Source organism: Anas acuta, chromosome 6 (genome assembly GCF_963932015.1).
Source record: "Anas acuta chromosome 6, bAnaAcu1.1, whole genome shotgun sequence".
In the NCBI taxonomy this organism is placed as follows: Eukaryota; Metazoa; Chordata; class Aves; order Anseriformes; family Anatidae; genus Anas; species Anas acuta.
Genome location: NC_088984.1, coordinates 5,962,092 through 5,989,565, shown reverse-complemented (window position 1 = coordinate 5,989,565; position 27,474 = coordinate 5,962,092). Strand labels below are relative to the sequence as shown.

The following is a 27,474-nucleotide window of genomic DNA, read 5'->3' as shown; positions in this document are numbered from 1 at the left end:
TTAGAAAGCACATAAAAATGTTGATATTAATTTATTATTCAGGGCAAGAAGAAAGGTGCTCCTTAATCTTGATATATCTGTATTTGATATGACAAGTTATCCTTGATATTAGCATCATGTATCCAAATGTTACTTCCCTCTTTGACTCTAAAATACTTTACCTTAGTTTTTGATAGTGATTTATCTGGGAAGCAGTTGTTTATTTGTGTATAGTACATGGCACATTTATTTTATATGAAAAGAGAGGGTACTTCTACAAGTGCCTGCTGGGGTTTAGACAGGTTTAGTTAGAGTAAAGATTTATTTTACATGGAAAAAACTGCGTGTAATATCTGGAAGAGTAATACATATTTTTGAGGTCAAATAAAAATGTTTGGGTGCATGCCTGTCTCATATTGCACATTTCCATATGTCTGTATACTTAATTATACTAAAATACATATTTTTACTTTATATATATATATATTTGTGTGTGTAAATGTATATACATATACATATGTATGTATATATATAAGATAGGAAGTGTAATGAAACATGAAATGCTGCAAATGTCCCGTACTGCTTCCTTTTGGTAAAAATGTGAAAAACATTGGAACATATATATAGTACAAAACAGGACAGAAATTTCCAAGTATTCTTGCTACACAGACGTCTGCAATTACCCAGAAACCCCATCGTGAAGGAGTATGTCAGATGAAGTCAAAACATATCAGAGAGGACTTTTTGGTTTCTTGTGGTCATGAAACTCTTAAAAGAGCTAGAGAAGAACACTGTAATTTCCAAATCAGTTATTCTCTTAAGTCCTGTTTACTTATAGAAAAGATATAGAGATATACAGATATACAGAGAAGGTATATCATATAGATATATGAGCAAAGTAATAGTGATGTTAAAGTCAGTAACTGCAGCAAAGTGTTGCATAATATGAGAAATTGTTTATTAAAAAAAAAGATTGTGTTTTCAGGCTGTTCTGAAATCAATAATATGTTATATATTTGGAAGTCAGTCACTGGATTCATTCACAGGGAATGCATGACCTGTTGCAGTTTAATTCACTGGTAAATTCCAGTGTTAAAAATGTCTGCTGTAAAGTTTGTCTTTTTAATTATCATTTTCTGATAGGAGCTAGAGTTCTCACTACCTTTATGCCTTAGAATAAACATTCAACAGACAGGCAAGCCTACTGCATTAATTTTTAAACTGTTTTGGGGAAAATACAGCACCATGTTAGCTCATAGTGTAATATTATGTACCATTTATATCTAACCAGATAACATTGTTTAGCTTAAATTAATTTTGTTGGCTTAATTAATGCTGTTACTTTAATCCATTTAGAAAGAAAAGATAAACAACAAGGAAAACATGATGGTATCAGATAAGACAACTGTTGCAATATACCTTTCATCTTTCTGGAAAGCTCCCCATTGTACAAATGATGCAGTGATTATATTAGTTGCTTTTGGGACCCAGGTCAACGTTTTTGGTAGCTGTGGTTCTACTGGAGGAGAGGCCTGTTTAGTCTGGGTTTTTACTGGGTCACCCCTTCCAGCCATGAACAAATGGGCTGTAATAACTCTTTTGAAAGTAAAAGTCAGCAGGAGTATTTGTCTTCATGTCTGCCATGAAACTTGCTAAATTATCTGAATCTCTCAAGGAGTCAATACAAATTAAAAATACGCAAAAGGTTTCTAAGAGAGTGATTGCTATTCTAGCAAGTTCATTAGCCTTCTGAGGAATGCTTTTGGCAGGCTTTGTTTAGCAGAACTCCAAAACAAAGTAAACCAAAAATGTCAGAAAATGAATTGCAAATCACTTGGCAATATAGATGTGAGAACTAGGAGGTAGATGATGAATAATTTGGGAAAATGTATATTGTTCCTCCAGGAATTGTAACTGCACAAAAGGGAACTATACCAAAGATTACAGCAGAGAAAGGGGAATAACTTTATTAAACAAATATGGGCAGCCCAGCTTTTCCAAATGTACTGGCAAAACCAGACTCCAGACACTGTTTAGTTTGTAGAAAAAAGGAGTTCTGCAGTGAAGCTTTTTATTTCCAGCTCCCTGTATCTATCTTCTTAGTGTGTTCAGCCTATACTCTGAAAAATATATTACCAAAATGAATCTTTCACTCTAATTTTGTGAGACTAAGTTAAGACCAGAAATGAAGTTCAAAGGAGGAAATCACTCTTCTGAACTGGAAAAAGGGCAATTACATTGCATCTCTTTCCCCAGGAAAGGGAGGCTGGCAAGACTGAGTGAGCCGCAGGTGAGGTCACCTAGAGCATCCCTTGTCAGCTGCTGCTGGGGGAAGGGAAGAGGCTGTCCAGCTCCAATTTAATCCACATTTCTTGACAAATTTTTCAGGCCACTACTACTGTATTTTTCCCACTATTTGAAGATTCATTACAGAAGCAGAGCAAAGCAAGAGTTTTAACTCCCATAGAAAAATATGGTGGTAAATCTAAGAAGAGAGGATTACAGATGACACAGGCAAGGCTAACGTGTTCAGTGCCTTTTCTACAGTCTTCTCAGAAAGGTTAAATGTGACAAAAGGCTTAACGTGATAGGAATTAGCAAGGGAACAGGAATTCAAGGGAAAAGAGGGAAGGGAGTGAGTATTTAGATTCAGGAAAGTCGGATTTAGGGCCTGTTTACAAGGTTAAATGACTGGGCAATAAACTGGGATTTAAATTGATGGTATTCCAGCTACTGTGCATTAACTCACCATATGGAAACCCTTAGCATGTAAGAGGAGCTTTACATGAAACAGCTTATCCAGGTCAGCGGGGCCTCATAGGGTTTACCCCAGTGTACTTAAAGATGTAGACATAAATAGTCCCAATAAACATAATATATGTTTAGATGAGAAAAATAGGAGAAGCAAGGGAATAACAGCTAAAAATTCAGACTAAGTTGGCATCTGGAAAGACACTAAGAAAAAATAATAAATAATCAGCTTATAAGCCCCTTAAGCAAAATATGGTTAGGAGCCACTCTAGCCACCATAAACAGATACATTTTTATTTTGTGGGGGCTTCTGACTTGCTGCAGATAATTATGCCAATAAGTCTGGGTCAGATGAACAAAGTAAGGGGGTAGGCCTGTCTGAGAAGCATTATCAACGAATAATGTTATCGATAGTTTATTGTCAATGTGGGTACTCATAGGCCCTGATTTTTCTACTATTCACTACTTTCATTTATGTTTTAGGCAATGAGATGTCACATTTTTGAACAATATCACATTTGGAGACAGTGCATGCAGGCTTAGAATGACTTTTTTTTTTTTTTTTTTTTTTTTTTGATAAATGGGTGAAACAGTTGGAAATCCATAAGACAAAATTAGGTAAAGACAATAAATACTGCACTTACAAAGGAAAAGTCAACCACACAGATGCCAAATGGGAAACGAGTGATAAGGTATCAACAGTGTGGAACAGCTGAGCTGGTTGCAGTGCTGTAGCAGAAAAAGGTAAATCTCCTGCTATAAAAGTATTAATGAGAGGCTTAGAGCCCCACAGGGAGGCAGTTACCGGGTGCTCAGCAGTGCTGGGACCCAGCTGCAGTGCTTCAGCAAGGATGGAGAGAAACGTGTGAGAGCTTGGACAGGAGCAACAGAGAAATAAGTTCTTGGTTGGTTGAGTTTAGGAAAATGAGAGAAAATTTGGTAGGGAAAATTACAGTTTCTTCAAACCTGTAAATGTTGTTCGTAAAAGAACTGTGATGACTTTTCCCTATATCCACCAAGGTTACTCCAAGGAGTATCAGTTTTACTTGTAACAGAGTGGGTTGATGTCCAGTATTAGGAAAAACAAAATTGTAGTTAAATACTTCAACAAATTACTTAGATAAACTATGAAATTTCCACAGTTGACAGGTTTGGAGAAGAAATTAATTAAAGCCTGATCAAATTGTTCACTTATACCTGATCCAGTCCAATAAATTAACTCTTGGAAGGCCTATTATCCTAACATCTCTACAGTAATATGCATTAAAAACCCTTATGTTCACAATTTACTATAATCCATGCTAGTAAATAAGCTTTTGTATTTTAATATCTCTTATAATTTTGATTTTTTTTGGAGGTGTAGCTTATTTGGTTGCATATAGCCATGTAGTTTAAACTAGATGCCATTAAATCCATCAATTTTATTACTAACTTTGATTCTAGCTCTAAGCAATGCTTGCAGATTGAAGGAAACCTGTTAATTCTTTTTTATTCAGAATGGTTTCTTCCTCACATCAAAGCAATGCATGTTCGCATCAGTGCAGCCAATCAGTATTTCTGCAGAATAAGCCATGGAACTGAAGGAGTGCTTCAAACAGTCCTAAAAAATGTGAGATGAATCATTGCTAGTGAGACCCATGTGTTTACATGTTTCATTGATGGCTTGGCATTTTGGGCCTACATAATATGCAAAGTCTTTTGCCACCTTCTTTTTCTTTCAGGACTGATTTACTGTGTAATAGGTTATTCATGTGTAAAAGGAAGCCTGGTATTTGATTTAATATTTTCTGTGAAGTGCAACTGAGTTCCACTTCATTTGTGAACTGACAAATATCATACTTCACACATTCACACCTAGAATAATGCTCTAAAACAATCCTGCTAATCCTCGTCTGGTTTATCAAAAAGGGCAACTCTTGACCTCCCGAGAAAAAGTCCCTTGGATATAAACACCTGCAGACAACAACTCCAGTTTATCTTGGAGTTATTCTTGCATCCTTATTCCTTATTCCTGCATCCATTCTACTTTTGTTAATTATTTGATAAAAAGCCCACCATGCTTTCCTATTCTACAGCCAACCCGTTTGATAGATTTTATACATATATATAGAAAATTGAAACACTTATTCATCTTATCTACATCAGCTGCATTTCACTATTGATATAGGGGCTGTAATTTAGTGTGGAGATGTACTTGTTAAGAAAATCCATACAGAACTTTAATTATGATATTAAAATCTAATTATCATTAGCAGAATAAAGTGACTATCTGAAGAGATTTTCATGCTATATCTAATGCATAAAGTAATTGAAATGAAAATATGTTGGTTTTTTTTTCCTCTAGCCTTTGTGTACAGGTAAATGAGAGGGCAAGCTGCCCTTCTGAAAGCTGGAGACTGGGAAAGTCGGGCCACTGGAGTGGGATAGGGCTGCATTTGCAGGAAGTGACTGTGGCCTGAAAATGTGGCCCCTGACAGTGGCAATCATACGAAATATTTTGGATGTTTGTGACTGTGGAAGGGAGAAGGTTCACTGGGGAAAAGGGTGTGCAGATTAGGAAAAAAAGTGGCACTCGCTCAAGTGTCTGTCATTCCCGTTGAAAGGGTACAGGGATTTAGTCCCCGTGGCTCTGTCTGAGAATATCTGGGAGCACCTGTTTGGTGGTGGAGCAGCAGGCAGCAAAAAACGCTCATGTGGAAAAGAGCCTCTAAGGAAGTTACTTGGAGGAGAGAGGCAGATCCCGCCTTGGCCTGGAGAACTGTTTACTGTGCAGATGCTTAGTGGCTTTGGACAGGAGAACTGTATTAAGGATGACCCTCACTATCAAAATAGACACGGCTTTTGTATGTTTATATTTGAGTTATTAAACTATTACATGCAGAACTTGTGTACGGGGTTAGTTTGGCAGCTTAGCAGTCATTAAACTTCCTTTAAACTCCTTTATAACCTTATTTACATCTTTCACAAGGTTATCAAGAACTTTTCCTGTAAACTATTTCAGTTACATTCAGCTATTTTTTTCCTCCTTACTATAAGAATCCAATGGTTTTGGCTGATACCTTACCTTCTTTTCACATGCTGAGCCAGTGTAGCCACTTCTGCAAGCACAGACATTTGGTCTTATGCATCTGCTTCCAAACAGACATTTTTGCTCACAAATTGCTACAAGTGAAAGATAAAATTGTTTAGAAATACACTTACTCTAAATGTTGTAATCAGAAAGAAAATACTCAGACGCTTTAAAAACTGATATGACAATGATATGACAAAATATATCATGGTTCTGTAGTTTCATATGATGGAGAAAAGGACAAAAAACATGTAGGCATTAAAAATATTTGCCACAGGATTTTTCATGCTTATGTGTCTGTTACATTTACAGTTTTCTTTCTTTATCTCTTCTCCACAATGATGGGGAAAGAGAAGAGTGCCAAAATAATCACCTTAGCTCAGCAGGAAATGGATCAGAGCAAGCCCTGATCTGGAAAGCCAGGATACGTTCTGGGCATCAATGGTTGGGTCAGATTCGTGTCAAAATCGATTTGCTTTTGTTCCAATTGAAATAAAATAACTGTTGTTAAGAGATCCTTTCTTGTCTTGAGATGCAAAGATAGGTTAAATATTTACTCCCCAAAGTGATATTATTACAATAAATAAAAGGGAGAATTTTGTGAGTTGCATACTTCACATCTCTGGAAACAAGGGCATGTAATTTCACGGTCTCAAAGAATCAATAAAGGAATCAGAATAAAAGTTTTTAATCTTATCTAGAGTACTTATAGAGTACATTTATTTGATGTAAATCATTTATCCATTTAAATATATTCTGTTAATAAAAGAATCAGTGCTTTTATTTTTTTTTTTTTTTTAGGAGATAAAAAGATTATCAACTGAATTACTCAAATTTCAACCATTTTTTCATGCTCAGTTCATATAGTTTATGTTATTATGACATTGTTTTAGCATAGAGGAAAGACAACAGCCAATTCATAGGGCACCAATTCAAGCAGAACACACACCCCTTAGTATTTTAATTAGATCTCATGAGTTAAGACTTCTATAAATATTGCCAAATAAATATCAACAAGTGGATTATTATATTTTCTTGTCAGAGAGAGCCATATAGGAAAGCAGGTAGCCATGCACCATTAAGATCTGAATATAAAGTATATGCCATTATATGTCAATAAAGCATAAGACATAAAGTATGTCTATGCTCCAATACCATCTCCTTCACTACTGAGCCAAGTATTTGGTCAGATCTGAAAAAGTTTAATGTATCCCTACAAGGGGCTTTTTACAGAAAATCAACTTTAACAAATTCTGGGGATAAAAGAATGAATTCCAGGATTTGTTGGTCTTAGAATCTGATTTTGACACAAATTTAAGCTCATGCAAATTCTTTGTGGTTTAAGTGAGGGTTCGTGCTTTTGTCAAAACTGCTGACCCATACCATGTATAGAAGAGGAACGTGCTGGGGACCTGCAGGTGATCCTTTTCAAAAGCCAGCTGTGCCAGGTGGTTTTCTGTTGTAGGACTCCAGTGACCTGCAGCTAGCAGCTTGACTTCCTACTGTAAGAGCTAGTTGAAATACTTCTGCTATTTTAGAATTATAGAATCATAAAGTGGTTTGAGTTGGAAGGGAGCTTAAAGATCAACTAGTTTTGAAAAGCTAGTTTTGAAAAGCTATCTATTTTGGAAAGCTAAAAAGTGTCATTTTTGTTGAAACAAGAAGCAAACTTGGTTTTGTTATTTGCAGCTGGTTTATCTGTTGTAAAACAATCCCCAAAACCCACAATGGGCAGCTGCAAACTCTGAATTACTTTTGAGAGGGGGAAGCCCAAGTGTGATCCCAGCTGTGGATGGGGCAGAGGAGAAATGAAATCACACTGGATGTATAACAGCATACTGTTCACCTTCCAACTGCTTCCTCAGCTTCTCCATAGGCTGAAAGAACTCATTTATAACCGGAAAAATCTCAAATTTCATTCATTGGAGAAAAAAAAAAAGAAAGAAAAAAGGGAAAATAAAACAACAAAACACTTTCCGCCTTCTGCTAGTGTGTGCATTGACAGCAGAAGGGGCTCCTTGTGCCCACACCAGTTTTGTTCCACTGTATAGTAAGCTTTTGTTCTAGAAGAGAGAGAACTGTGTCTGATATTAGTACATATAATTTGATATTAACTTGGGCACAGGTAAAATGGAAATTAATTCTCCTTTCTTCTTTGTAGTGGATAAAATGAAGCCAGGTAAGGAAAAGAGAGGTAGACATTTCTGGAGATCTCTAACTCTGCTAGGGGTGTTCTGGTCTGCACTGGCAGAAAACCAGATGTTAGATAAGGTACCAGGCTTTTTTTTTTTTTTTCTTTTCATCTCTAGTTACTTTGATTCTCAGATAATGCAAACAAAGAAAAAAAAAAAAAAAGGAAAAGACTCTCTACTTCTTTATCCTTTGCTACCTGCTTGTCTTTCCCTCTCCACCCACTGCTTCCTGCTGTAGTGCTCAGAAAAAAACAAAAGCTCAGTTTGGAGAAAAGTTAAAAACATTTTGGAAGAAAATTGGAATTGAAATCACAGAGGATAATAACATAGCTGAAGTTCAAATGAATATTTCATAAATGTATTTACAAGGGATGCTAAGCCTCTAAACACTGAAAATGACACAGGCTATGTGTGCATTATCCTGTACAGATTCAGCACAGAAAGTCATTTAATAAGCTAAGCTTATGACAAAATTATAATCAATAAATGCCCATTACAGAAAGAGATTTATCCCTGGATGTTAAAAGAACAGAACTATAATTTGCATGCAAATGGCAATCGTTTTTATGATTTTTCTTTTTTTAAGGATTGAAAGGGTTACACAGGAAAGCTAGAAGCAAGCCTGTCTGACATGTTGTTCAAGACAGAGAGAGAGAGAAGGAGCAAGAATGTTGAGGAAATTATAAGGCTATAAGCTTGACACTTATAACATGCAAATAAAGAGAAGATATTCTGAAGGGCAAATGAGAAGGCAGTATGGGTTCAATAATATTAGAACAGAAGATAGCAGCATGAATTTTAATGACGAAGATCCTTCACAACTATAACCTTCTTATACTTTATAATTAATTATTAGAGTTATACCTTGATCCTGCACTCTGATCCTTAAACAACTGCTTCATATCTCTGGCCAGAAGCCTTATGACTTTGCTGGGTTGTGTTTTGGCTAAATCTACCAGGGTAGTCAGATTGTACCATTAGGTCTTCACTGCCTTGGTCTAATATTTCTTTTTGAGCTCAAGAAAAAGGGAGATGTGAGCTAACAGTGAAGGATGCAGGGGGAACCCACAGGCATGGAGCTTTAGAATGGGTGTCTGAGCTCAGATGGGAAGGAGATAATTTTTTGGGAAAACATGGAGATCCTGCGATACTGTTCCTGTGTTTTCCAAGAAGGAATTTTTAGAACATTTGTGCTACTGTTATGAGAGCTAACGAGGGAGTCAAAGAGAAAAAATCTTGTAATGGAGGGAGCCTAATCTGTGGAGCTGCTACTTTCTCTGGGTAAGGCACGTTGAATATTTCAAATGACATTTTTTTTAACCTGTCTTCCTGAAAGGTAATTTCCTTACATTTGCAATACTGTCTGAGACTTGACCATTATTCCTTGTTCTATGACCGTCTATGGCCATAAAGTCATAGGTATTTATCAAAGATAATGTGTGTATTCCACCGTACACCGTATTTGTTGGGACAAATGACCTATTTTATTGATTCTCTTTCAGAAGCTATTCTGTGCAGTTACAGATGAGTGGGGAAGAAAACTATTCTCTCGACTGACCTCTTTATTTACAGTCTGATAAAAGAGAACTATTGCATTTTATCCATTACTGCTGAAACAATGTCTCCTGAAAGTCTCTTAACCTACTCTTACTCTTGCCAAATTCTGCAGTGCAGCAGTTGCCAGAGACTGGTAAAACTGTAAGAAAAACAACCTGCACAGGCATCTCTGCAATGTCACTGCAAGTTTGACTGATCATAACATTGAGAAATTTGTAGTTCACCACATTAAATGGAAATGTAATTTCATTGCACATCATTGCAAAAGAGGCAAAGTTTTTGCTTGCATGATTGCTCCTCCAACATGCAGCAGACTCATTCCAAATCAGATACAAGCTCCACAACTTGTGTTGCTACACCTGACAACAAAGTTCAATCTTGATCTCTGAAGCATTTTCAAAATACTTGAGATAATTTTTTTCTGACTTGGACAGTGGAAATCTTCATTGCAAAAGAACTGAAAAAAAAACAAGATCAATTCTCAGTATTTATCCATTGTCTCTTTTGCTGGCCTAATGGCCTGCTCTGGATATGTATCTTGGTACAGAGGACTGAAACACTTTTTTTTTTTTTTTTTTTTTTCTTTCTGAGAAATGTCTAGAAAATAGTAACGGGAGTTCCTATAGATCCTTTGGTTTGGTCACCCTACCAGATATGTGATAGGAAGTTAGTGAGGAAAAATGGTGTTCAGTGTGGGGATGCAACCTGCATCTACATTCCCATCTCTGCCATCTTGATAAGGGCAGTTGCATGAGAGCATGGGCTGAAAACAAAGAATGAAGCTGGGGTTATCTACCTTCCTCCTACACCTGAACAAGTCCCAAAGTCACAAACCAGCCCGAATTGCTTCTGAACAAGGGTGGCACTGTGAGGACTCATTGAGTTCAGATAGATAAATACATTTTTTTGTCAAAGTACAAAACCAGACATGCTTTTAGGGGTTATACTTTCATGCAAAACTTTGTATGTAACATCTGTGAGGATGAAGACTTTCTGGTTCTCCTGGTTCCTCCCTGCCTCATTGTGAATACCCTGGAGCAACATTATAAGACCTAGCCATCTGCTCTCTGACAATAGTCTTCTCTCTTTCTGTTTAAAAAATAGTGAAATTCCAACCACTTGGTGATTATTTGGGTTTGCTGTGAGACCTAGGAGTTTCGGGCAGCTCCTTTTGGACAGAGAGCTGATTTAATTGCCCACTCCAGTGGCATGGGAATAAATAGTAAAAACAGAGTGGCTATCAACTGAACAGATCTGAAGGAAAGTTTCAAAGGAGCTGATTATATAGATTAAAAAAATGCCCAGGCTTGTGTGTCTGCATAGTACAGCAGAAATTGGTAATGATAGTAAGTCTTACTTGCCTTGCGCAGAAGCAAGCACGATTTGCTTATTTATTTAATAAACTGAACCAGGGATATGTTATCAACTAATAAATAACTTTAAACATTACAATGTTTGAACTAGAAGACAGCTGGTGCAAAGAAACAATTACACAACCATTGGGATTTAACTGACAAAAGATTTCCATAAGTAATTACGCTTTGTGAGTGTGAGAGGAAAGGAAGATTACCCTTTAAAGGGTATAATGTCTTGATATTTTCTTCATGCTCTTTTACCGTAAAGCTAATAACATGCACACACTGAAGTGACCCTGTATAATGGCCAATAATGGGGCTCTTCCAGCTTTTTCAGTCCCTGCATGTATAAAGCCACCTCAATGGTCACATCGAATGTGTAGGGCTTGCAGGATTGGGCTCCTAGGTTAACAGGTACCTGGTGTCTTCCTGTGCTAATGCCATCTGGGTATGCTGAAGAGGACACTCCATTTCCTTTTGTCCCTGAACTCTCTTTTTTATTTAGTCTTTCAAATCATTGAGTTTAAAACCTATTAATATTGTCTGGCAAATCGAGCTCAGCATTTGCGTAAGTAAAGGTTGTCAGTTCTCTTCCTCACACGGATGTTGAGTCCAGAAATGTCTTTGAAAATAATAGTTTTACTGACAGCATACGACAGTTCTGACAAATAAGAGGCAGATTTTAGGTGCTAATCATCTTATGGTTGACTTTTACATGTAGTGTAAACACAGTAGAAGAGTTAATGTGTAAAGATCTCTGGTGCAACATGTGTGGCTACAAGACTGTCATAATTAGAGCAGCACTTACGGGTCTGGCACAGCATTCCTACCCATCCTTCAGAGCACTCACAGATGTTTGGACCTATACATTCACCACCGTTCAGGCATTTCTGCAGGCAAACAGCTGAACAGATTGACATGAAACAAGTGAGAAGATGTAAACAACATATCCAGACGTTCAAAATATGCCTGAAAGAGTGACCTGCTCAGTTTCTTTTCAAATGGCTAATTTCCAAAGGAATGCATGTGCTCTATTCATCAGATAATTTGTGTGTAGGATTCTTTGATATTTACTTCTTTCTTAAGATATCTTTGATGACTGCCTACTGGTAGCTTGACTATTTCTAACATTCAGCTCACTATTAGTTAAGAATACTCCCCATATGATATGTTCATATGGTATATTCCTATGTGTTATATGCATATAATGCGTTCAACATTATAAGTAAATTGAATTGCATAGTAGGTTTTCGTATGTTCAGTGTATATATTATTTATTCAGAGTTTCCAAAAAAGTGAGAGACACAGACTTCCTGCATAATTTCTGAAGAAATTATTAATATTACAATTTCAAAACACTGGTTCCGAAATCATATTTACTACCAGGACCCAAAGGGTAAAAATCCAATATTTTAATCTGGTTTGCATACAGTATATCATCAGGATTATAAATTTATTCAGTTTATCTGTCAACATCATGGTAATGAATAACCACATAAGGAAAAATACTCCTTGAAAATATTTTAGGGTGAGAGGTTTTCTTTTTTTAATGATAGTTTTATGTAAGAGTAGTCAGATATGGTAGAGTTACAGAGTGAGAACACATCTTTCTTGAAATTATGCACCAAAATGTATCTGGTGACCTTGAGAGTATATCAGTTTGGAAGGCTTTATAGCAGGCTTTAAATAGTTCTGTATTTTGAAATATATGGCATTTCTCTGTAAAATATAACAAAATATGTGAAGCTGTTAAAACATAAAATAAATGCTTCAAGTTTAATACTATAAAAATGAATTTCCATAACAAGATGTGTAACAGACAGCTGAATGAAGCAGAACCAGGGTTCCCCTACACGGCTTTTTTCCTTTGCATGCATCAAATGTTTATAGCATTTTGTATTGCTTGTGCTTAAAATTGTTTTTCTTCAAACTGCTGAAGGAGCAAAATGAATTCTATGCACTATATTGTTTTTTAATATTAAAAGAAGATTACAATTGATGTTGACTGGCCTAAGTAATAAGCAATGATCTGTTTGATGGGCAGTAGAAATGCTTACGTTTATTACAGTGTTTCCCTCTCCAACCAGATGGGCAGTCACAGACATTTGGGCTTACACACTTCCCTCCGTTCATGCACATGGGATCGCAGACACCTGCAGATACATATCAAATGAAGAACATGGCAGCTGGGAAAAAAAGGAAGATTTTACTAGAGACTTATAAACATTTTTTCATAAGGTTTGATTGGTCATAATAAAAAAAAACAACAAAAACAGGAAAGTAATTTGGATTTGAGAATCTAAAACTCAGAGGCTTGGTATCTCCCATACATCTTTCTGGAATATGTTGAGCTCTGTGTAGAAGGTCTTGGTTAATCTCCAGTAAAAGCTGCCTCATCAGAAGCATAGAAGCATGAGAGACGAGTTACTTACAAGGATTCTCAGATAAACACGTAAAAACAAGTAAGATTTTTTTTTTTTTTTTTTTTTTGTGGCAGCTATGGACAGACCAAATGCTAGTTAAAGCTTTCCCTTCCTGGTTGGAAAACATATTCTCGGATGTATATTTTGGTAACAATGGGCTTAATGGGATAGATCGGCTTCAGAAAATTTGTGTAACAACTTTGTGCTCAATTAAACTTAAAGACTAAGTAGACTTTTTTGCACTTGTAGTTGTTAAGGCACTTACCTTTTTATAATACTGATTCATATGTGTAAGATGCTAAAGCTGAGTTGTTCCTTCAACCAGAAGAAACCAGACAACTTTCTGTTAGATTTCATTGAAAATCCTATTGCTAATTTTTGCATCTGACATCAGGCCCTGTATTTATCAACACCCAACAGTAAGATCTCACTGTTTTGGCAAATCAAACATCTGCAGTCTGAACACAACAAATGCTGTGACTGCAATGCTTTGAGATAGGAAAATGTGGTAGATGCCACATGCATATACCCAAAGTTCTCGCCTGCTTTTTCTCCTTGTCTGTCACAGTAACTCGGGGAAGGACCCATAAGAGGTGCTGCAATTTAGAGACATGACAGCGCTGTTGTGATGGAATGATTTGCCTCTTACATGGAAGAAGGTGTTTGTATTTGATAATTGAGTGGAAGAAAAGGAAGCTGTGTTAACTAGCAATGGTTGGATTAGAGAATGAGAGTCAGGAGTCTGGCTGAGGCTTGGAGAATGTTTGTGTGGAATAGCTTCTGCCATTTTCAAGCTTTGTGGGCACAATGGGATTTTCCAGTGTCCCATTGCTGTTAGCAGCAATCATCATCTCCCTGTGTGGAGCACCAAGAGAACTTGCTGAGCACCAAGCTCTTCTATAGGGAGCAGGCTACATGTTCTGCAGGTACTGAGGGGGCTGGCAGCTAAAATGTAGCACTACAGTACCTTTAGGCTTTTTTTAGCCTTAAGGTTGTGCTGACTTTTGGCACATCAGAGGTAAGACGACAACTTGAATAGTGATGCTGTAGTAATTCCGGCTTTCAAGACATTTCTACTTACAGGGCTCTGAAAGTATCAGAACCCACCCCACAGCCACAAAATAGGAGTTATGTTCAAAAAATGGCGTGCAAAAACCCATCAACTGTTATCTGAAGGGAGAATAACCTGTTCCTCACTTAGGTATATGATCAGACATCTTTAGATAAGCAGATTTAGATACCTTAATTATTACCCTGAATAATTATGAACATGAATAATATGACACACAGAATTACTGCTTTTGTAGGTCTTTGTGTCCTGGTCACTTGCTCTATTCCTTTGGCGCAGATACTGCTGCACTGGCAGCTTTTAGAGCCACATGGCTGCTCTTGTTTGGCTGCTACATTTGCGGTTTGCTCTGTGCCAACACTCACAGATCTCAGCACGGTGACCTGCCCTCAGGCAGGTCAGATTTACCCATGCTTATTGAAGGCTGCTAGGATTCAAGCCCTTAAACTGTCACCCTCTTTGCCCTTTTTTCTCCACCTCTTCTGATCCATGCTATAATCTTTGCTTCTGCTTACTAAGGCTAACAGGGATCTAGAGTTCTTGCTGAACCATCAAAAAGTCTTGCAACACTCATCAAAACCTAGATGAGTTCAAAGAGTTATGGCAACCATAACTCTGAATTCATCTTCTTCCCCCCCCCCCCCCTTTCTTTTTCTCCCCCTTTTTATCTCACATCATCAATAAGGCTTCTGTCCCCCAGCTGTATATTGGGTATATGTGTATATTGTATATCACCCCAAATCATAAAATTTGGATCTAGATTTCAGATGACCCTAAGCTTTGTGACATTCAAAGACCATAACGTACTCATGGCTAATCTGCTGTCCCAAGACCATCATGTTGAAACCCAAGAGTTTCATCTGGAGATCAGAAGAGACTGTCTTCCTCTCTTCACCAATATAAAATGAAGCCAAGAAAAAATAACTAGAAGCAACTTAATACTCAAACAGGGATTTCTATTTTTTTTGTCCCTTAAATTTTTCATGTGCTTTTCACCTTATACAAAAAATTGCACTTTTAGATAATGCTAGTGGTTTTGTTCTGATATCAGACTTAAAAAAATTCTGTGACAACAGATGCTTCCTTCAATTACAGGGAATGAAACTGTTGTTCTTTTTGATTCAGTTTTGGTTTTCAGTTTATGCATAACTGAGCTTGTTCCAGCTCAATTTGCATTGTAATTCAGTAACGCTTTACGTAACGTGGGAGGTCCAGTCTTGGCCTGAGTAAAACATGAGAGTTCAAACTGATTTTCAACTTGGGATCTGTTTTTGTCTTTGTTCAACTGCCTTACAAATGAGCAAGTAACCATGAAAGTATAGCACTAACTTCTTTTACATTGCTTATCGCTTACGGCATCTCTCACTTAGGCAATAAATCCAAGGGAGTTCAATTCCAAGTTAACTGAGGGAAGTGCTTAAGTGGGAAATTGAGGATCAGGGCCAAGCTTGCTCTGCATTGGAGGGGGCAGTTTTGGCTCTTTGCCCTGCTGGGCAGACACTTTCTTGTCTTTTCAAGGAATTCAGAAGGCACCTTTATGTAAACATATGCCATGTTGTCTCTTCCCCTTTTTCTGTCTGACATCTCTACCTTGTTCTACCTTTCTTTCACTTTCTGAAATACACTCCCATCTCAATACCCATCAGGCAGACTTCAACATTTGTTGATTATAACTACTTCTGATCCTTTCTAGTCCCACTCCTTGGCCTCCGTGGAGGAGCTCCAATTTCAAAATAGCAAACAAAAATGTTACAGCCTCTCATAGGAAAACTAAATAAATTATCAGACACTAGGAGAGCAAATCAAATTATCGTAAACCTCCCAGGCACTGGCATGACTTTGTAAAGACTTACCTTTCTTTATTCTCCCCTCCCCTTGAAAAATGCCTAGCATCTTGACCCAAAGACAACAGTGGTTTGATAGGTTTTCCACCTGCCTTGGGAACCAGCCTTAATGGAACTCATGTAAACACGTTTGTGTCTTCCCTTTGTTGCAGTTTGATAGGGCATATCGCTGCGTTTGGAGGGGGCCTTCCTCTACCTAAATATCTTGGGTGCAAGCTTACTGGCAGTCAGCAGGCATCGCTAAAGCCCTAATCCCATTCCCCACGGTGTTAACGTCAGCATTTCCGTGCTCTTCAGTAAGAACTGAAGCACCGAATTTCATATGCAGCAGTGTTACTCAATGCTGTAAAGGGTGTGAAGGCCACAGTTTAAAACTAGAAAGGATTTCCATGACATTATGCTTTCTGAAACTGGGAAGTTAGATAAAGTAAGCCTATGTTGAAGTTGATAATGCAGGTTAAAGAAAAAGCATGATTACACGCTATATTTCAGGTGAGGGTTGATTTTGATAAGGTAACTAGGAGCTGCAGGTTTCAAGATAAAACACGGGTGTTGCACAGAACATCATACAAAATGTACACAATTCTTCTATGTACTGAAAGGGACTCACAAGTTGCTAAATTCTCTGTTTTATTTAACAGCTATTTCCCTTTGATGGCTTTAATGCATTTTGACCTTACAATAACTTAATATTTCCTGTGACCCTTTTAATAGCTTATCCCTTCTAGGCTGACTTTACCCCATTAAGTGCTTCTTGCAACTCTTTTTATCAGCCTCCACAGAACTCCATAGCTAGCAGTTCAGCCCTAATGTCCTTACAGTAACCAGACCTCCCACTTTGTCAGCCAAAGGCAATAATTTTTCTGCAAAATATATAATTCCAGAGATTACTAAAATTCTAAGGAAAACTAAAATCAAAAGTTAAATATTGCCTCTAAAGTCTAGTAGGTCCTCCTGGTGTAAGTAGCATCAGCAATGGACACCTACAATTCCAGTGTCTTCCTTTGTCTGCACTTCTTGCAATAAATTTACAATAAGTTTTCCCTTAACACATGCATGATATTAAGCAAAATATCCCCGCTATGCAAAAAGGGGCCAGTGGTGAAGCTAAGCAGTGGGCATGCTTTGCTTCACAGCATATACTACAAGCAAATGGGAGTAATCTCTTGGTCTAACAATCACAGTATTAGCCAGCAGTAGCTGCTGATCAGTTTACAGTGATTAAAAGAAGGCAGACGTTTCCTTCAGACTCCCATTGCCTCTGTGGATTGGCAGACGAAAAACTTTTGTGGTTGAACCTTAGCCACCTTTTGATGCATATACCCCATTGCACCTTTCCTAGCTAGAAGTGGATGATAATAAGGACTGAAAGCCTTGTAATTTTGTTGAAACTGGAGAATCTTCATCACCACCCTTATAACGTCAAAGCAGAGGGAATATTAAATCAGGCTTCTGAAATCTTGGCAGAAAGGGATTTTATGCAATGTTTCAGTAATATGCTGTGTTGCAGCTGAACATCCATGTCCTTCTCTGACAATGAGAGTGCACTGACGATTTCTTTCTGAATCAAGAATTACCTGTCATCATGCATCCCAAGTCATGCTGCTCATGAGGAGACAGTGTGTCACACTGCAGTAATGATTAGAAGATGTAGTTTTCAAGACAACTTCTCTCTTTCTCTCTTTTTTTTTAATATTATTTTTATATATATATTTTATTATTTATTTTTCCTTTCCCCTTGCTTGTAGAAGCTGATAAAATTGACCTGCTTCTGGGTGCATTCTGCCTTTGGATGGAAGAGAGAAAATAGCCTCAAGCGGTAACATCTGTGTGGGCCAGCTAAGGTAATGCATCAGGCTACAGCTTCACTGACAAAGAACACAGAAATGTAGCCAAAAGAACACCTACTGGTAGATATATACTTCAATGTACCCTTTGTCACCATCCCTATGCTGTCATTTGTACGTGATTCATAGGCACTGCTTTTATTTCTGGCTGGGGTTGGTTTTGGACTGACTACTCTGTGGCTCTAGCGCATATTTGTACTTGCTCTCTCAATTGCTCTTTTGAGGAGTAGGAAGCTTGATCAGTCACAGTTTTGGCTTTTGTGTGTGTACATGTTGTTTTAATGTTCGTTTTCTGCTTTCTGCTCGGTGGTTATCTTGATGTGGTGTGACATTCTCAAAAACAAAGAGCTGTAGCTGGGGAGATACAACACAGGAAGGATACAGAGCAAGGGACAGATTTAAAAATAACACCGACTGGTCTTGTCAGGAAAACACAGATGACAGAAGTCAAGCTGAGAACAAAAATGAAACCAGTAGATGTGAAAGCAGTTGGTTTCTGTGTTAAAACTGGCACTTCTAGTCCTTTTCTAAAGTTTATAGGTAATATACATCACCTATTGATAAAACACCAGAGGGGGGACAAGCTCAGTGCCAGGAATGCGACAAGCTTGCAAATGTAGCCTTGTAGCGGAGGGATGTTGATGAACTTCTTCATAGGAGGAGAACTGGAGGGCCAGGTCAGCAGTTTCACAAAATAACACAGTTCAACTGATCGGCTGGAAGAAAGGTTCCACTTCTCTCTGGATGCATCATGCAGCTCAGCAGCACCGCTCAAATGAAACATTATCCTGAGTGCAGTAAGGAAAGGATTGGCTGGATGCTTCCAGGCTCTGAATAAAGATTTGATCTCGCTGAATGATCTTTAGTCCTTTGAAGAAATGAATCACAAAACCAGTGTGTTCTGGCCAAAGAGGGGATTTCTAACCCAGGGCACCATTACATGGATTCTACTGCCCTGACAGTAGCCAGAAACTAGTCAAGGTAAAATATGTCATTCTGCACTTTAGAGGGTATAACTGATGCTCAACAGATCATTAGTGAGATGGATGTAACAATATATCTGCTGCTGTGAAGGTCCCGAATGCACATAGCTCTGAAAAACATGTTATAGATTTGGGACACTAGCAATTTCTAGTCCCTTTTTGTCTGTTCCAAGGGCAGTCAGGATCTAGTTTTGCATGTGTTAAGTTTTAGGGATGTATGTTTTTCCAGTGCTTGCTTTTCTCTGAAATTCCCCATTTGTGTTGATTTGGATTTGTAAATCATGAGCTTTCTGTCCAAGCTCTGCCAAAGTGACTTCAGATATGTGATCAAATGAGTGTCAGTAATTATAGCCTTAGATTAAATTTTAAGAAGTAACTTTTGTCATGTAATAAAAGTTTGCAATTTTTGTGCAAGATGCTTCTAAAATTTGGATCCTTAGCCTTATAAAGCCACCAATCATTCTGAGGTTTGTTCATCCCCATTTCTTGCTTCACGTATCTCTGACAGAGATGCAAAGCACTTCTTCAATAAATTACCTTTCTGAATAGTAAAAATAATCTGGTAGAAACCTCAGAGGGATGCAGTGCAGGAGAACAAATTACTACAAGACACAGAGGGAGCTGTAAATGTAATTGTGATGGGTGTCGTGACAGTTTGCATTTATAATATATTCACATTACCACACAGCTCTAGCAATATGAGTTAGTTTGCATGACCTAGCACACATTTCAGAAGAAAAAATTGGTCTGAAAAATTATAGGCCGTATAGACAGCAGTATGACGCCAGTGCTTTGCCTAATTGCGTCTGGTCTTTGTTCTTATGTGTACGCTGATATACCTGTGGGGTTTTTTAGAGTTATTAAAGCAGGAAATAAATCTAATTCAGGTATTAAATCAGAAAATAAAATGGGAAAAATAATGGATACTGGATGGCCAAACTGCTGAGATGCTATACTAAACTGTGAGTGTCGGTACACAATGTACTGGGGTCCTGTCTGCACTGCTATGTTGCTTCCATCAGATGACACAATTTTCTACCAGTAACAGAGGATCCTGGTCTCTCTGTCTTTATTTTCAAATGATTCCCTGCCAGTGTGTGGTGGGCAAGACTCTTAAAGCTCAGGACATTGTGGAAACTAATAAATTGCCACTCTGATTCAGAGAGGGGACTCTCCACTCTAATTGGGCTGAAATATTTCTCCCTCTGGGTGCCCCAGTCATCACTTTTCCTATTGTCTCTTACCAGGAGAAACTCCTAGAAGTACAATGGTAAAATGGTTGAATATGTGCAAAGTATTTCAGCATCTTTCAGAATGAAAGCCACCATAAACAAAATAAGCATCTGCAGCTGTGCATGAAGTATATTTGGGGAATATACTGCTAGGAAATGTCAGGTTTTGAGAATATTAGCAAAACCTTCTTTTTCATTTACCAATTGGTTTTAGTCTGATTGCAATACTATTAATTTGAAAAAGAGTCTAGCTATACTTTATCCTCATCTTTGTGACTGTTAGTATATAATTAACGTGGGGAATTGTGAAGTATACTCTCAGCACAACTTATATTCCCATCTTGTTAGGGTCTTGGGTTTGGCAACATTTTCTCTTCATTGAAGAATGCTCTGTGTTTTATTAGGTCAGTGAACCATTACAATGTGTGTATAAATTGTTCTGTAGAGCCGCTTCGTTGTCATGCCTGAATAAGAAGTGAAAGAGGATTCTCATATACATTGTTTTCCTCTGTTGATTGTTTTTGCTGCTTCTGTGCTTGCATTATGACCTGCCATTTAGGCGTGTTTTCATTGTTCTGAGTGGGCTAAGCCACTGCCTGTGCTTGATGCAATTTGGTGTATTTCCATCTGTACAAAGAAAAAAGGGAGATTTGGGCAGGGGAATCCAAGAGCACTGCAGTGAAATGGGTGACACGGTTTCAAGCTAAGAAGTGGAACAGCAGCACGTCACTGTGGCCTGGCTGGTAGCATGGCCGAGGAGCAAGGATCTCTTCCACAGAAGGCACCTGCCTTGGGTGAGAGCCCTGGCAGGAGCTGCAGAAAAGGATTGCTCTCTGCTTTGGCACTGCACTAATCTGTTATTCATCGTGTTATTATCTGTCTTAGGAAGTAGGCTGAGGCTTACTTGGGAATCGATGTTGGAGAGGATTGTGTCGCCAAGGTCTTTTTGTGGATAAGCAGACAATGTAATCTCCAGCATTTCCCACTCCCTGTGCTTTTCCAGCAGTAGATCTTACACCCCTTTTTTAAGAGAAGACTTAAAAATATATATTTTACTTAAAAATAGACCCCTTCCTCCCCACCTAGTATTGTTACTTAAATCAATTAGTGGAAAAAAAAAATAATTTATTTTGCCACTGCAAAGAGAAATGCAGCAATTCAAGAATCCCTGCTATTTTAGTTTAAGTATGCGTTTACATACAGCAGCAGATCAGACACATTTCTTTAGTGCATTTAAGACACAAGTGAAGAAATATTGGCCCAAACCCCAGATTCTCTACTTCGGCAAAAATCATTTTGTAGTCTGTGAATGTTTTTCTTATGGAAGGAATAAAAATTTAATAAGGTTTCTTTGCTTCTTATTTAGGATATATATTCACTTCTTACCCAGATACATTCTTGTTCTCTTACTGATAAATAAATTTAGAGACAACTGCATGTGCTCGAAGCCCCTATTAAAATAAATGCACCATCTGTATACATACAAACAAAACGTAGCTTTGATGAAAGACCAGCTGATGGCTTTGTCACGCATCTGAGTAACCTTACTCAGAGTGAGCTGAGAGGAGCAGTGCTCTGAGTGCAGACCTCAGACTGCCCCTTGAGCTGCTATCTCCCTTCTGGCTCTGTCCCTGTCTCTGGGAAGTCAGAGCTGTCCCCGTTCCCCCAGGCAGGATGCACAGATCAGTTGGTGTTCAGCTGAATGAGAAAGACAGTGGTAGCCCTGAATATTTTTTTTTCTTCATCTTCTGTTGTATATCCTGCCCAAGGAAGGAGGATGACACCTAATACCCTTGTATTCTGTTATGTGGGCTTCAGTATCAAGTAGGAATTGAGAGCAGTGTTTCCTTTTCCCACGTCCCCAGACTACACATCAACCAGTCAACAAGCAACGATGCCAATCTTCTTACTCTGTCAGCAGAACTAATGCTTTTAGCAGCAAGTTATGAACCTCTCTGCTTGAGCAGCTGTTTACTTATTTCCAAACACCCACTTTCTGAGGATACTGGCCATCCAGCAATCTTGGTCAATTAGCTGTTGCTTCCGAGCACGTCCCTGACATATGAAAAGCAGGTCTCACGCTAAAGATGACTCCATCCATTTGGATTAGGTACGTGGATTGTGCCCTCCTCAGTTGTGTGGGAGGGGATCCTGGAGCTCGTTTGCAAACTAGCTGGTTTCAGATGGCTTGAGTCAATCTGCATACTCTGTGAAGATATTCCAGAGAATATATTACCAGTTGTCAAGATGATAACTCAGTGGAAGTGTAATTCGTTGAGCAGTAAAACTTCCTGCATGTGCAGCTCGCAAGGCAGTAATCTACAGAAACACAGCATGGAGGGCTGGAATGCAGGAAATCAGTGACTTTCACAATATGACATTGCTTAGCAAGAAGTTGTCATTGAAACCTAGTGTTCACATTTCCAATTTAGTTTGCCTCTAGCTCTGATGCCAGCAAAGTCCTCACGGTACTGGGAAGGAAAGAGAGAAGGGGAGGGAAAGGAAGGAAGCAGAGCTTGAAGAATGAGTGTGAGTTATATTGCATGCTGTGTATTGCCTATAAATCCTGCCTGCAGCATTTACAGAAATGGAGAAATAATTATCTACTAACTTCGAGGCGTAATCTGCAGAGTCCTGGTGTCAGTGTGGTGCTTTTTGTGATGCTCGGCCTGCAGGATTGGGCCTGATGCTGTAAAACAGCTGTGTGCAGAAATGCAGCCTCTGCTTTAAACCCCACATAAAATCCACCCGGCTGGCTGCAGGGCGAGGGGCAGGGGGCCTGAGGGTCCGCAGGGCAGGCTGCAGCTTGCTTGGTATGCTGTAGGAGGGAGGAGAAGGATGTTCAGCCTTGTTCTCCTGTGACCTTTGCTTGCTCGTGAGCTCCAGAGGGAGCTGTGGCTTGCCTTTTTGCTCAGAGATGATCTTACTAGTAGTAGAGAGCAGCAGAGGAGGGATAAACGTGTGGTCCCGTGAATCCCTCTTTTCCTTCCTTTCTCTTCACTGCAATCCTTTGTAAGAAAAGTGAGCTCAGCTTTTGTTAGCTTTCTTCAGCTTTTATTAGCTTTCCCTTTTTAAAAGTTGTTTATAAAGCAGTCTGATGAAAATGTGTGTAAATACATAAAATTTAATCTATTTTCTTTGCTTTTAATGTTTGTGAGGATATAATAGAAATTGGTGTGAATACCGAAGTCTCATGAAAAGGAGTGAAATTCCAGGACTGCTACAGCTGTGCTTTTTCTTCAAAAGGGAATTCAAAACCACACACAAATAGCTTTTCTTTATTATTAAAGCAGAGTGTGCTTCTTTGATGCAAAGTTGATCTGGAAAAATATTTCATTTTGAGATACTGTCAGCGTTTGCCTCTTTACGCTCAACAAGACTGATTACACTGAAAACAATGCGTAGCAAACGAGGATGCAAGGTTGTACAATCGGTGATGCATAGCCGCACATTTCATTGTCAGCTCTGACACCCTCTTGTTCTGGGTGTGGGTGGCTGGTTTGCATAATCACCAGGCGGTTATTTATCAGTAAACACACCAGGCAAAGCCTTATATTTCCGCTGGCAGCCAATCAGACCTGGTTGATTTACACCTTTTTTGAGGCAACAGTGTGTTTACATGCAGAACGAGCATGAATTTTTGGGCTGAAAGGCTTTCTCTTCATGCCAAGGAAGCATAGGCGATTAAGGCTGAATGGCAAAGGCATGGTGCTCCCACTCTGCCCTGCTAGTTCACAGGCCAAGAGCATTAGAAATGCCAAACCATACAGGGATGGACATGAAAATCCCAAGGCACATTGCTCTACATGTAAAGCAAACTGGAGGCAAATTTGGGCTCAGTTTAGGGATAACCCATCTCTGGTTGGCTGCCATGGCGTTTAGTTTTACTTACCTCCTTCGGCTGAGAATGTGAAGCTGCCAAAACCAAACAGAAACTTTTGTTTCTCTGTCCAGAGATTTTATGAAGGAAAGAGAAATGTTTAAAAGCAGTGGAAACAGTGCCAATATATCTGAGGGGTAAGTGTTCAAAAAAATGATTGGACTTATTCTTATGTTGCCACTATGCTTCATCGCTGCTTGATAACTATGAAAATGTATAACTACATGTACAGCTAGTGATAGTGCTAATGATCTACATAAAATGAGTATTGTGGTACTTTTTCCCATTGTGTTAAAGAAAACAGGGCTGTGTTGTGGAGTGTATTCATTCTAGGAATTTATTTTCTGCTTTTTAATTTGTCTGGGTGAATAACTTTGTCATGCATGGCTATGTCTATAATTCCTTAAATGTGCCCCAAGTACACCAGCTGACCAATTATGTCAATGCCTAAATGGTATCTAAAACCTCACAGGAAAAAAACGCACAAAATGCTTCAGTCATCTGAATTTTGAAATGTGACTGAAGGCTACCTCTGACCAGTGTGACCATTTGTTTTCCCACAATGATTGTGGGGAGTGTTTCCAGAGGTGAGCTGAGACTCAATCCTGGACATGGCCTCCAGTCCTTCATGGGAATGGGAGAGGATCCTCTGGTAGAGGAGAGAGAAACCAGTTCCTGTGCCAGCAGTGCTAAGACATATAGCTCTAACAAAAACTGCTTGCTATGAAGAGCTTGCAAACAACCTATTTGTTTCTATGGAGCATGAAACCAGTCCCAGGTGTCATTGATTGTAAACAGGAAAAACTAAAACATTACACAGCAGTTTTTACCTGCTAAGCCAGTGGGCAGTAAGAGGAAGCAAATATTAACCTTTGCCTCCCACTTAATCATGTTTCTCTTCATTCATCACAGATGCAGGTCCTTTTTTAAAGTTTTTATAGCATTAAGCTAAATAAAGCAGACTATATCCCAGACTATATAGTAGTGGGAATGGAACAGAGGTTCAGATTAATCAGAACAAACATATTTTCATCCTCTTTGGAAGAGCTGTTGCGAAAGGTTATCCAAGATGGGCTACAAAACTTCATAAACTCTGGAAGGCGGGAGAATCGTGCCATGGGTTGGTAGCAGCTGGAGCATTTAGGGGAGAGCTTTGCTAGACTCCAGTCATGGTCAACTCTTTTTCTTTGATCTGTCTTGAGATGTGGTAGTATGTTTAAAGCTGGAAACAGCACTTTTCTAATGTTCTCTAACCTCAAAAACAAGATGCCAAACATGAGGTGTTTTTTTTTTTTCTTTTTTTTCTTTTTTCTTTTTTTCCTCCTTTCTTCCCTCCAGCTTGTTCCTGCCAGAACAGACTATTCAATCGTGTGTTTTGCAGCCAGGCAGAACTGTGCATCGTGATTCCCTCCACTGAAGGAGAGGAGAGCTGCAGTATGGGGATTGAGAGGGCTTTTGTTGCTGGAAGGAATTTTTTTACTAGCTTTTTTCTCTGTGTGCGAGAAACATAAAGTGCTCTGGAAATGTACAGATTCTTCCTGCCAAGAATGGTTGTTTTCACAGCTCCCCTTTTGCCAATTTCAAACCAGTTAAGAAATAATAATAATAAAAAAAAGTTTCCACATACATATCCTAAACTCCCTGGGTGACAGATATTGTTGAGCAATAGAATTGGTAAAAGTGCCAAAAAAAACTATTTCCCCATAAGAATAGAAGAATCAAATATGAATAGTGATGCTAAGGTGAAGAGGGAGTTTTCAGTAACAAAAACAAAGGCAAGGCTTTGACATTATTAGCTAACTGTCTTAATTAAGCTAGAAGTATGATATTCTGATATTTTGAAGGATCTTGATCAGCTCCTCTGCCTTTGGCTTTATTTTTTTCTCCGCAAAATATTTCATGCAAAATAATTAATTTATGTCCAAATACAATGAACATCACTCATTCTGAATGCATGTAATATTTAAGGAGGACTCCAGCAAAACATTCCACTCCCCACGTTGATCTGACACAATGCTATTCTAATTGACAGGCTGGTTCTAGACCCAACATAGTCCTCTGTGTGCTGTGATAGAGATGTAGATGAACAGGGCATGAATCAATACTAAATATTCCATTGAACTTGCACAAAAGGGATAAAAACTGTTTATGAGTCAGATTGGAAAACAAAGGGAAGTTTGTAACTTACTTTTCTGACACCTTCTTCCAGTGTAGCCCTCGGTACAGGAGCACACGTTGGTTCGAACACAGTGCCCACCATTCTTACAAGGAGGAATGCAAACAGCTAGAGGAAGGAAAGGAAAAGCTTAGTGCACTGAAACCATGCCAGGTATCAGTGTTACCTACACATAGCCTCTATTTAGGTGTCTGTGCTGGGAGAAACACCTGCAGAGGCTTTTTGTTCAGTCAGAGTAAATAAGGTGTTTCTCCAAAGGGTGATTCGGTCAGACACCAAGCTGAAAAACTTGATTCTCCCTTGTTTCTGGAAGGACTGTGGGACACAACTCCTCACACCTGAGGGTCTTTTTTAGATACCTGCAGTTAAGTGGTAGGAATATCGCAGAGAATCTCTGGTTTTTAACTCTAGCTAAAGGGCTTTTCCAAGGTCTGCTGCCCTTGAAATATAGAACAGTGTTTGATATTTGATAACTTTGTTTTGATACTGTTTCTTCCCCCTTTCTCAATGAAAGTGGAGGAAGGATTTTGCTGTTCTCTAGCACCCATCCACTCTCTCCCCTTACCACATTCCACAAATGTAGAGATTTATTTTCAAATTTTAGTTTTGTTTAAACCAGAACTCTTCAGGATAAAAATTCCAAATCACCTAGATGTTGAAAACCACCTTTTATGTGGAATGCCAAGAGAAAGATCATTAAGCTACAGAGTATGTATAATTTTCACTCTTTCCTTCCCCCCTCAGCATCACAAAGAGCTTCCAGCAAGCTTTATTTGCAATTAGATTTTTGTTCATGAATCATTCACTTGCAAAAATATTTCCAGGGAAACGAGAGAGAGAGAAAGAGAAATAAACTTCTAATATTGAAATAGGTCTGTTTTGGTAATGACAGTGTATTTATATTCCCAGATTAGGAGAGGTTTTTAGAGCCATTCTTAACACAAGTGTCTGTCAGCTTTTTGAGCTCTAAACTTAAGTTCCTATCTCACATCTGTTCTGCTTGGGCTAATAGGTAGTTAAAGGATTCATTAGTTTGATTTTTGCAGCACAAATGAGTTGAGCCAGAAGCCCAAGGCACTATTAGCCTCAGTTTAGAGCTCTCTCCTTTAGGAGATG

At 38.6% G+C, this 27,474-nt stretch overlaps 1 protein-coding gene and 1 long non-coding RNA gene across 11 annotated transcripts in view; one reads left to right on the top strand and one right to left on the bottom strand.

The window, feature by feature from the left end:
- Positions 1-27,474, bottom strand: part of LOC137858810 (von Willebrand factor D and EGF domain-containing protein-like) — a 176,281-nt gene that overhangs the window by 2,282 nt on the left and 146,525 nt on the right. For 4 of the 7 annotated variants that reach the window (XM_068687111.1, XM_068687109.1, XM_068687108.1 and 1 more), the window contains 4 exons: positions 26,371-26,466; positions 12,962-13,057; positions 11,713-11,808; positions 5,795-5,892 (listed from right to left, as the gene is read on the bottom strand). In XM_068687111.1, the coding sequence (XP_068543212.1) occupies positions 5,795-5,892; positions 11,713-11,808; positions 12,962-13,057; positions 26,371-26,466 (386 nt within the window). Of the gene's footprint in view, positions 1-5,794; positions 5,893-7,183; positions 10,007-11,712; positions 11,809-12,961; positions 13,091-26,370; positions 26,467-27,474 lie in introns of those variants that run through there. The other 3 variants (XR_011098020.1, XM_068687110.1, XM_068687112.1) reach the window with 3 other exon arrangements.
- Positions 1-27,474, top strand: part of LOC137858811 (uncharacterized) — a 196,268-nt gene that overhangs the window by 70,232 nt on the left and 98,562 nt on the right. For all 4 annotated transcript variants that reach the window (XR_011098024.1, XR_011098023.1, XR_011098022.1 and 1 more), the window contains exon 2: positions 17,989-18,084. This is a non-coding gene — a long non-coding RNA (uncharacterized lncRNA). The remainder of the gene's footprint in view (positions 1-17,988; positions 18,085-27,474) is intronic.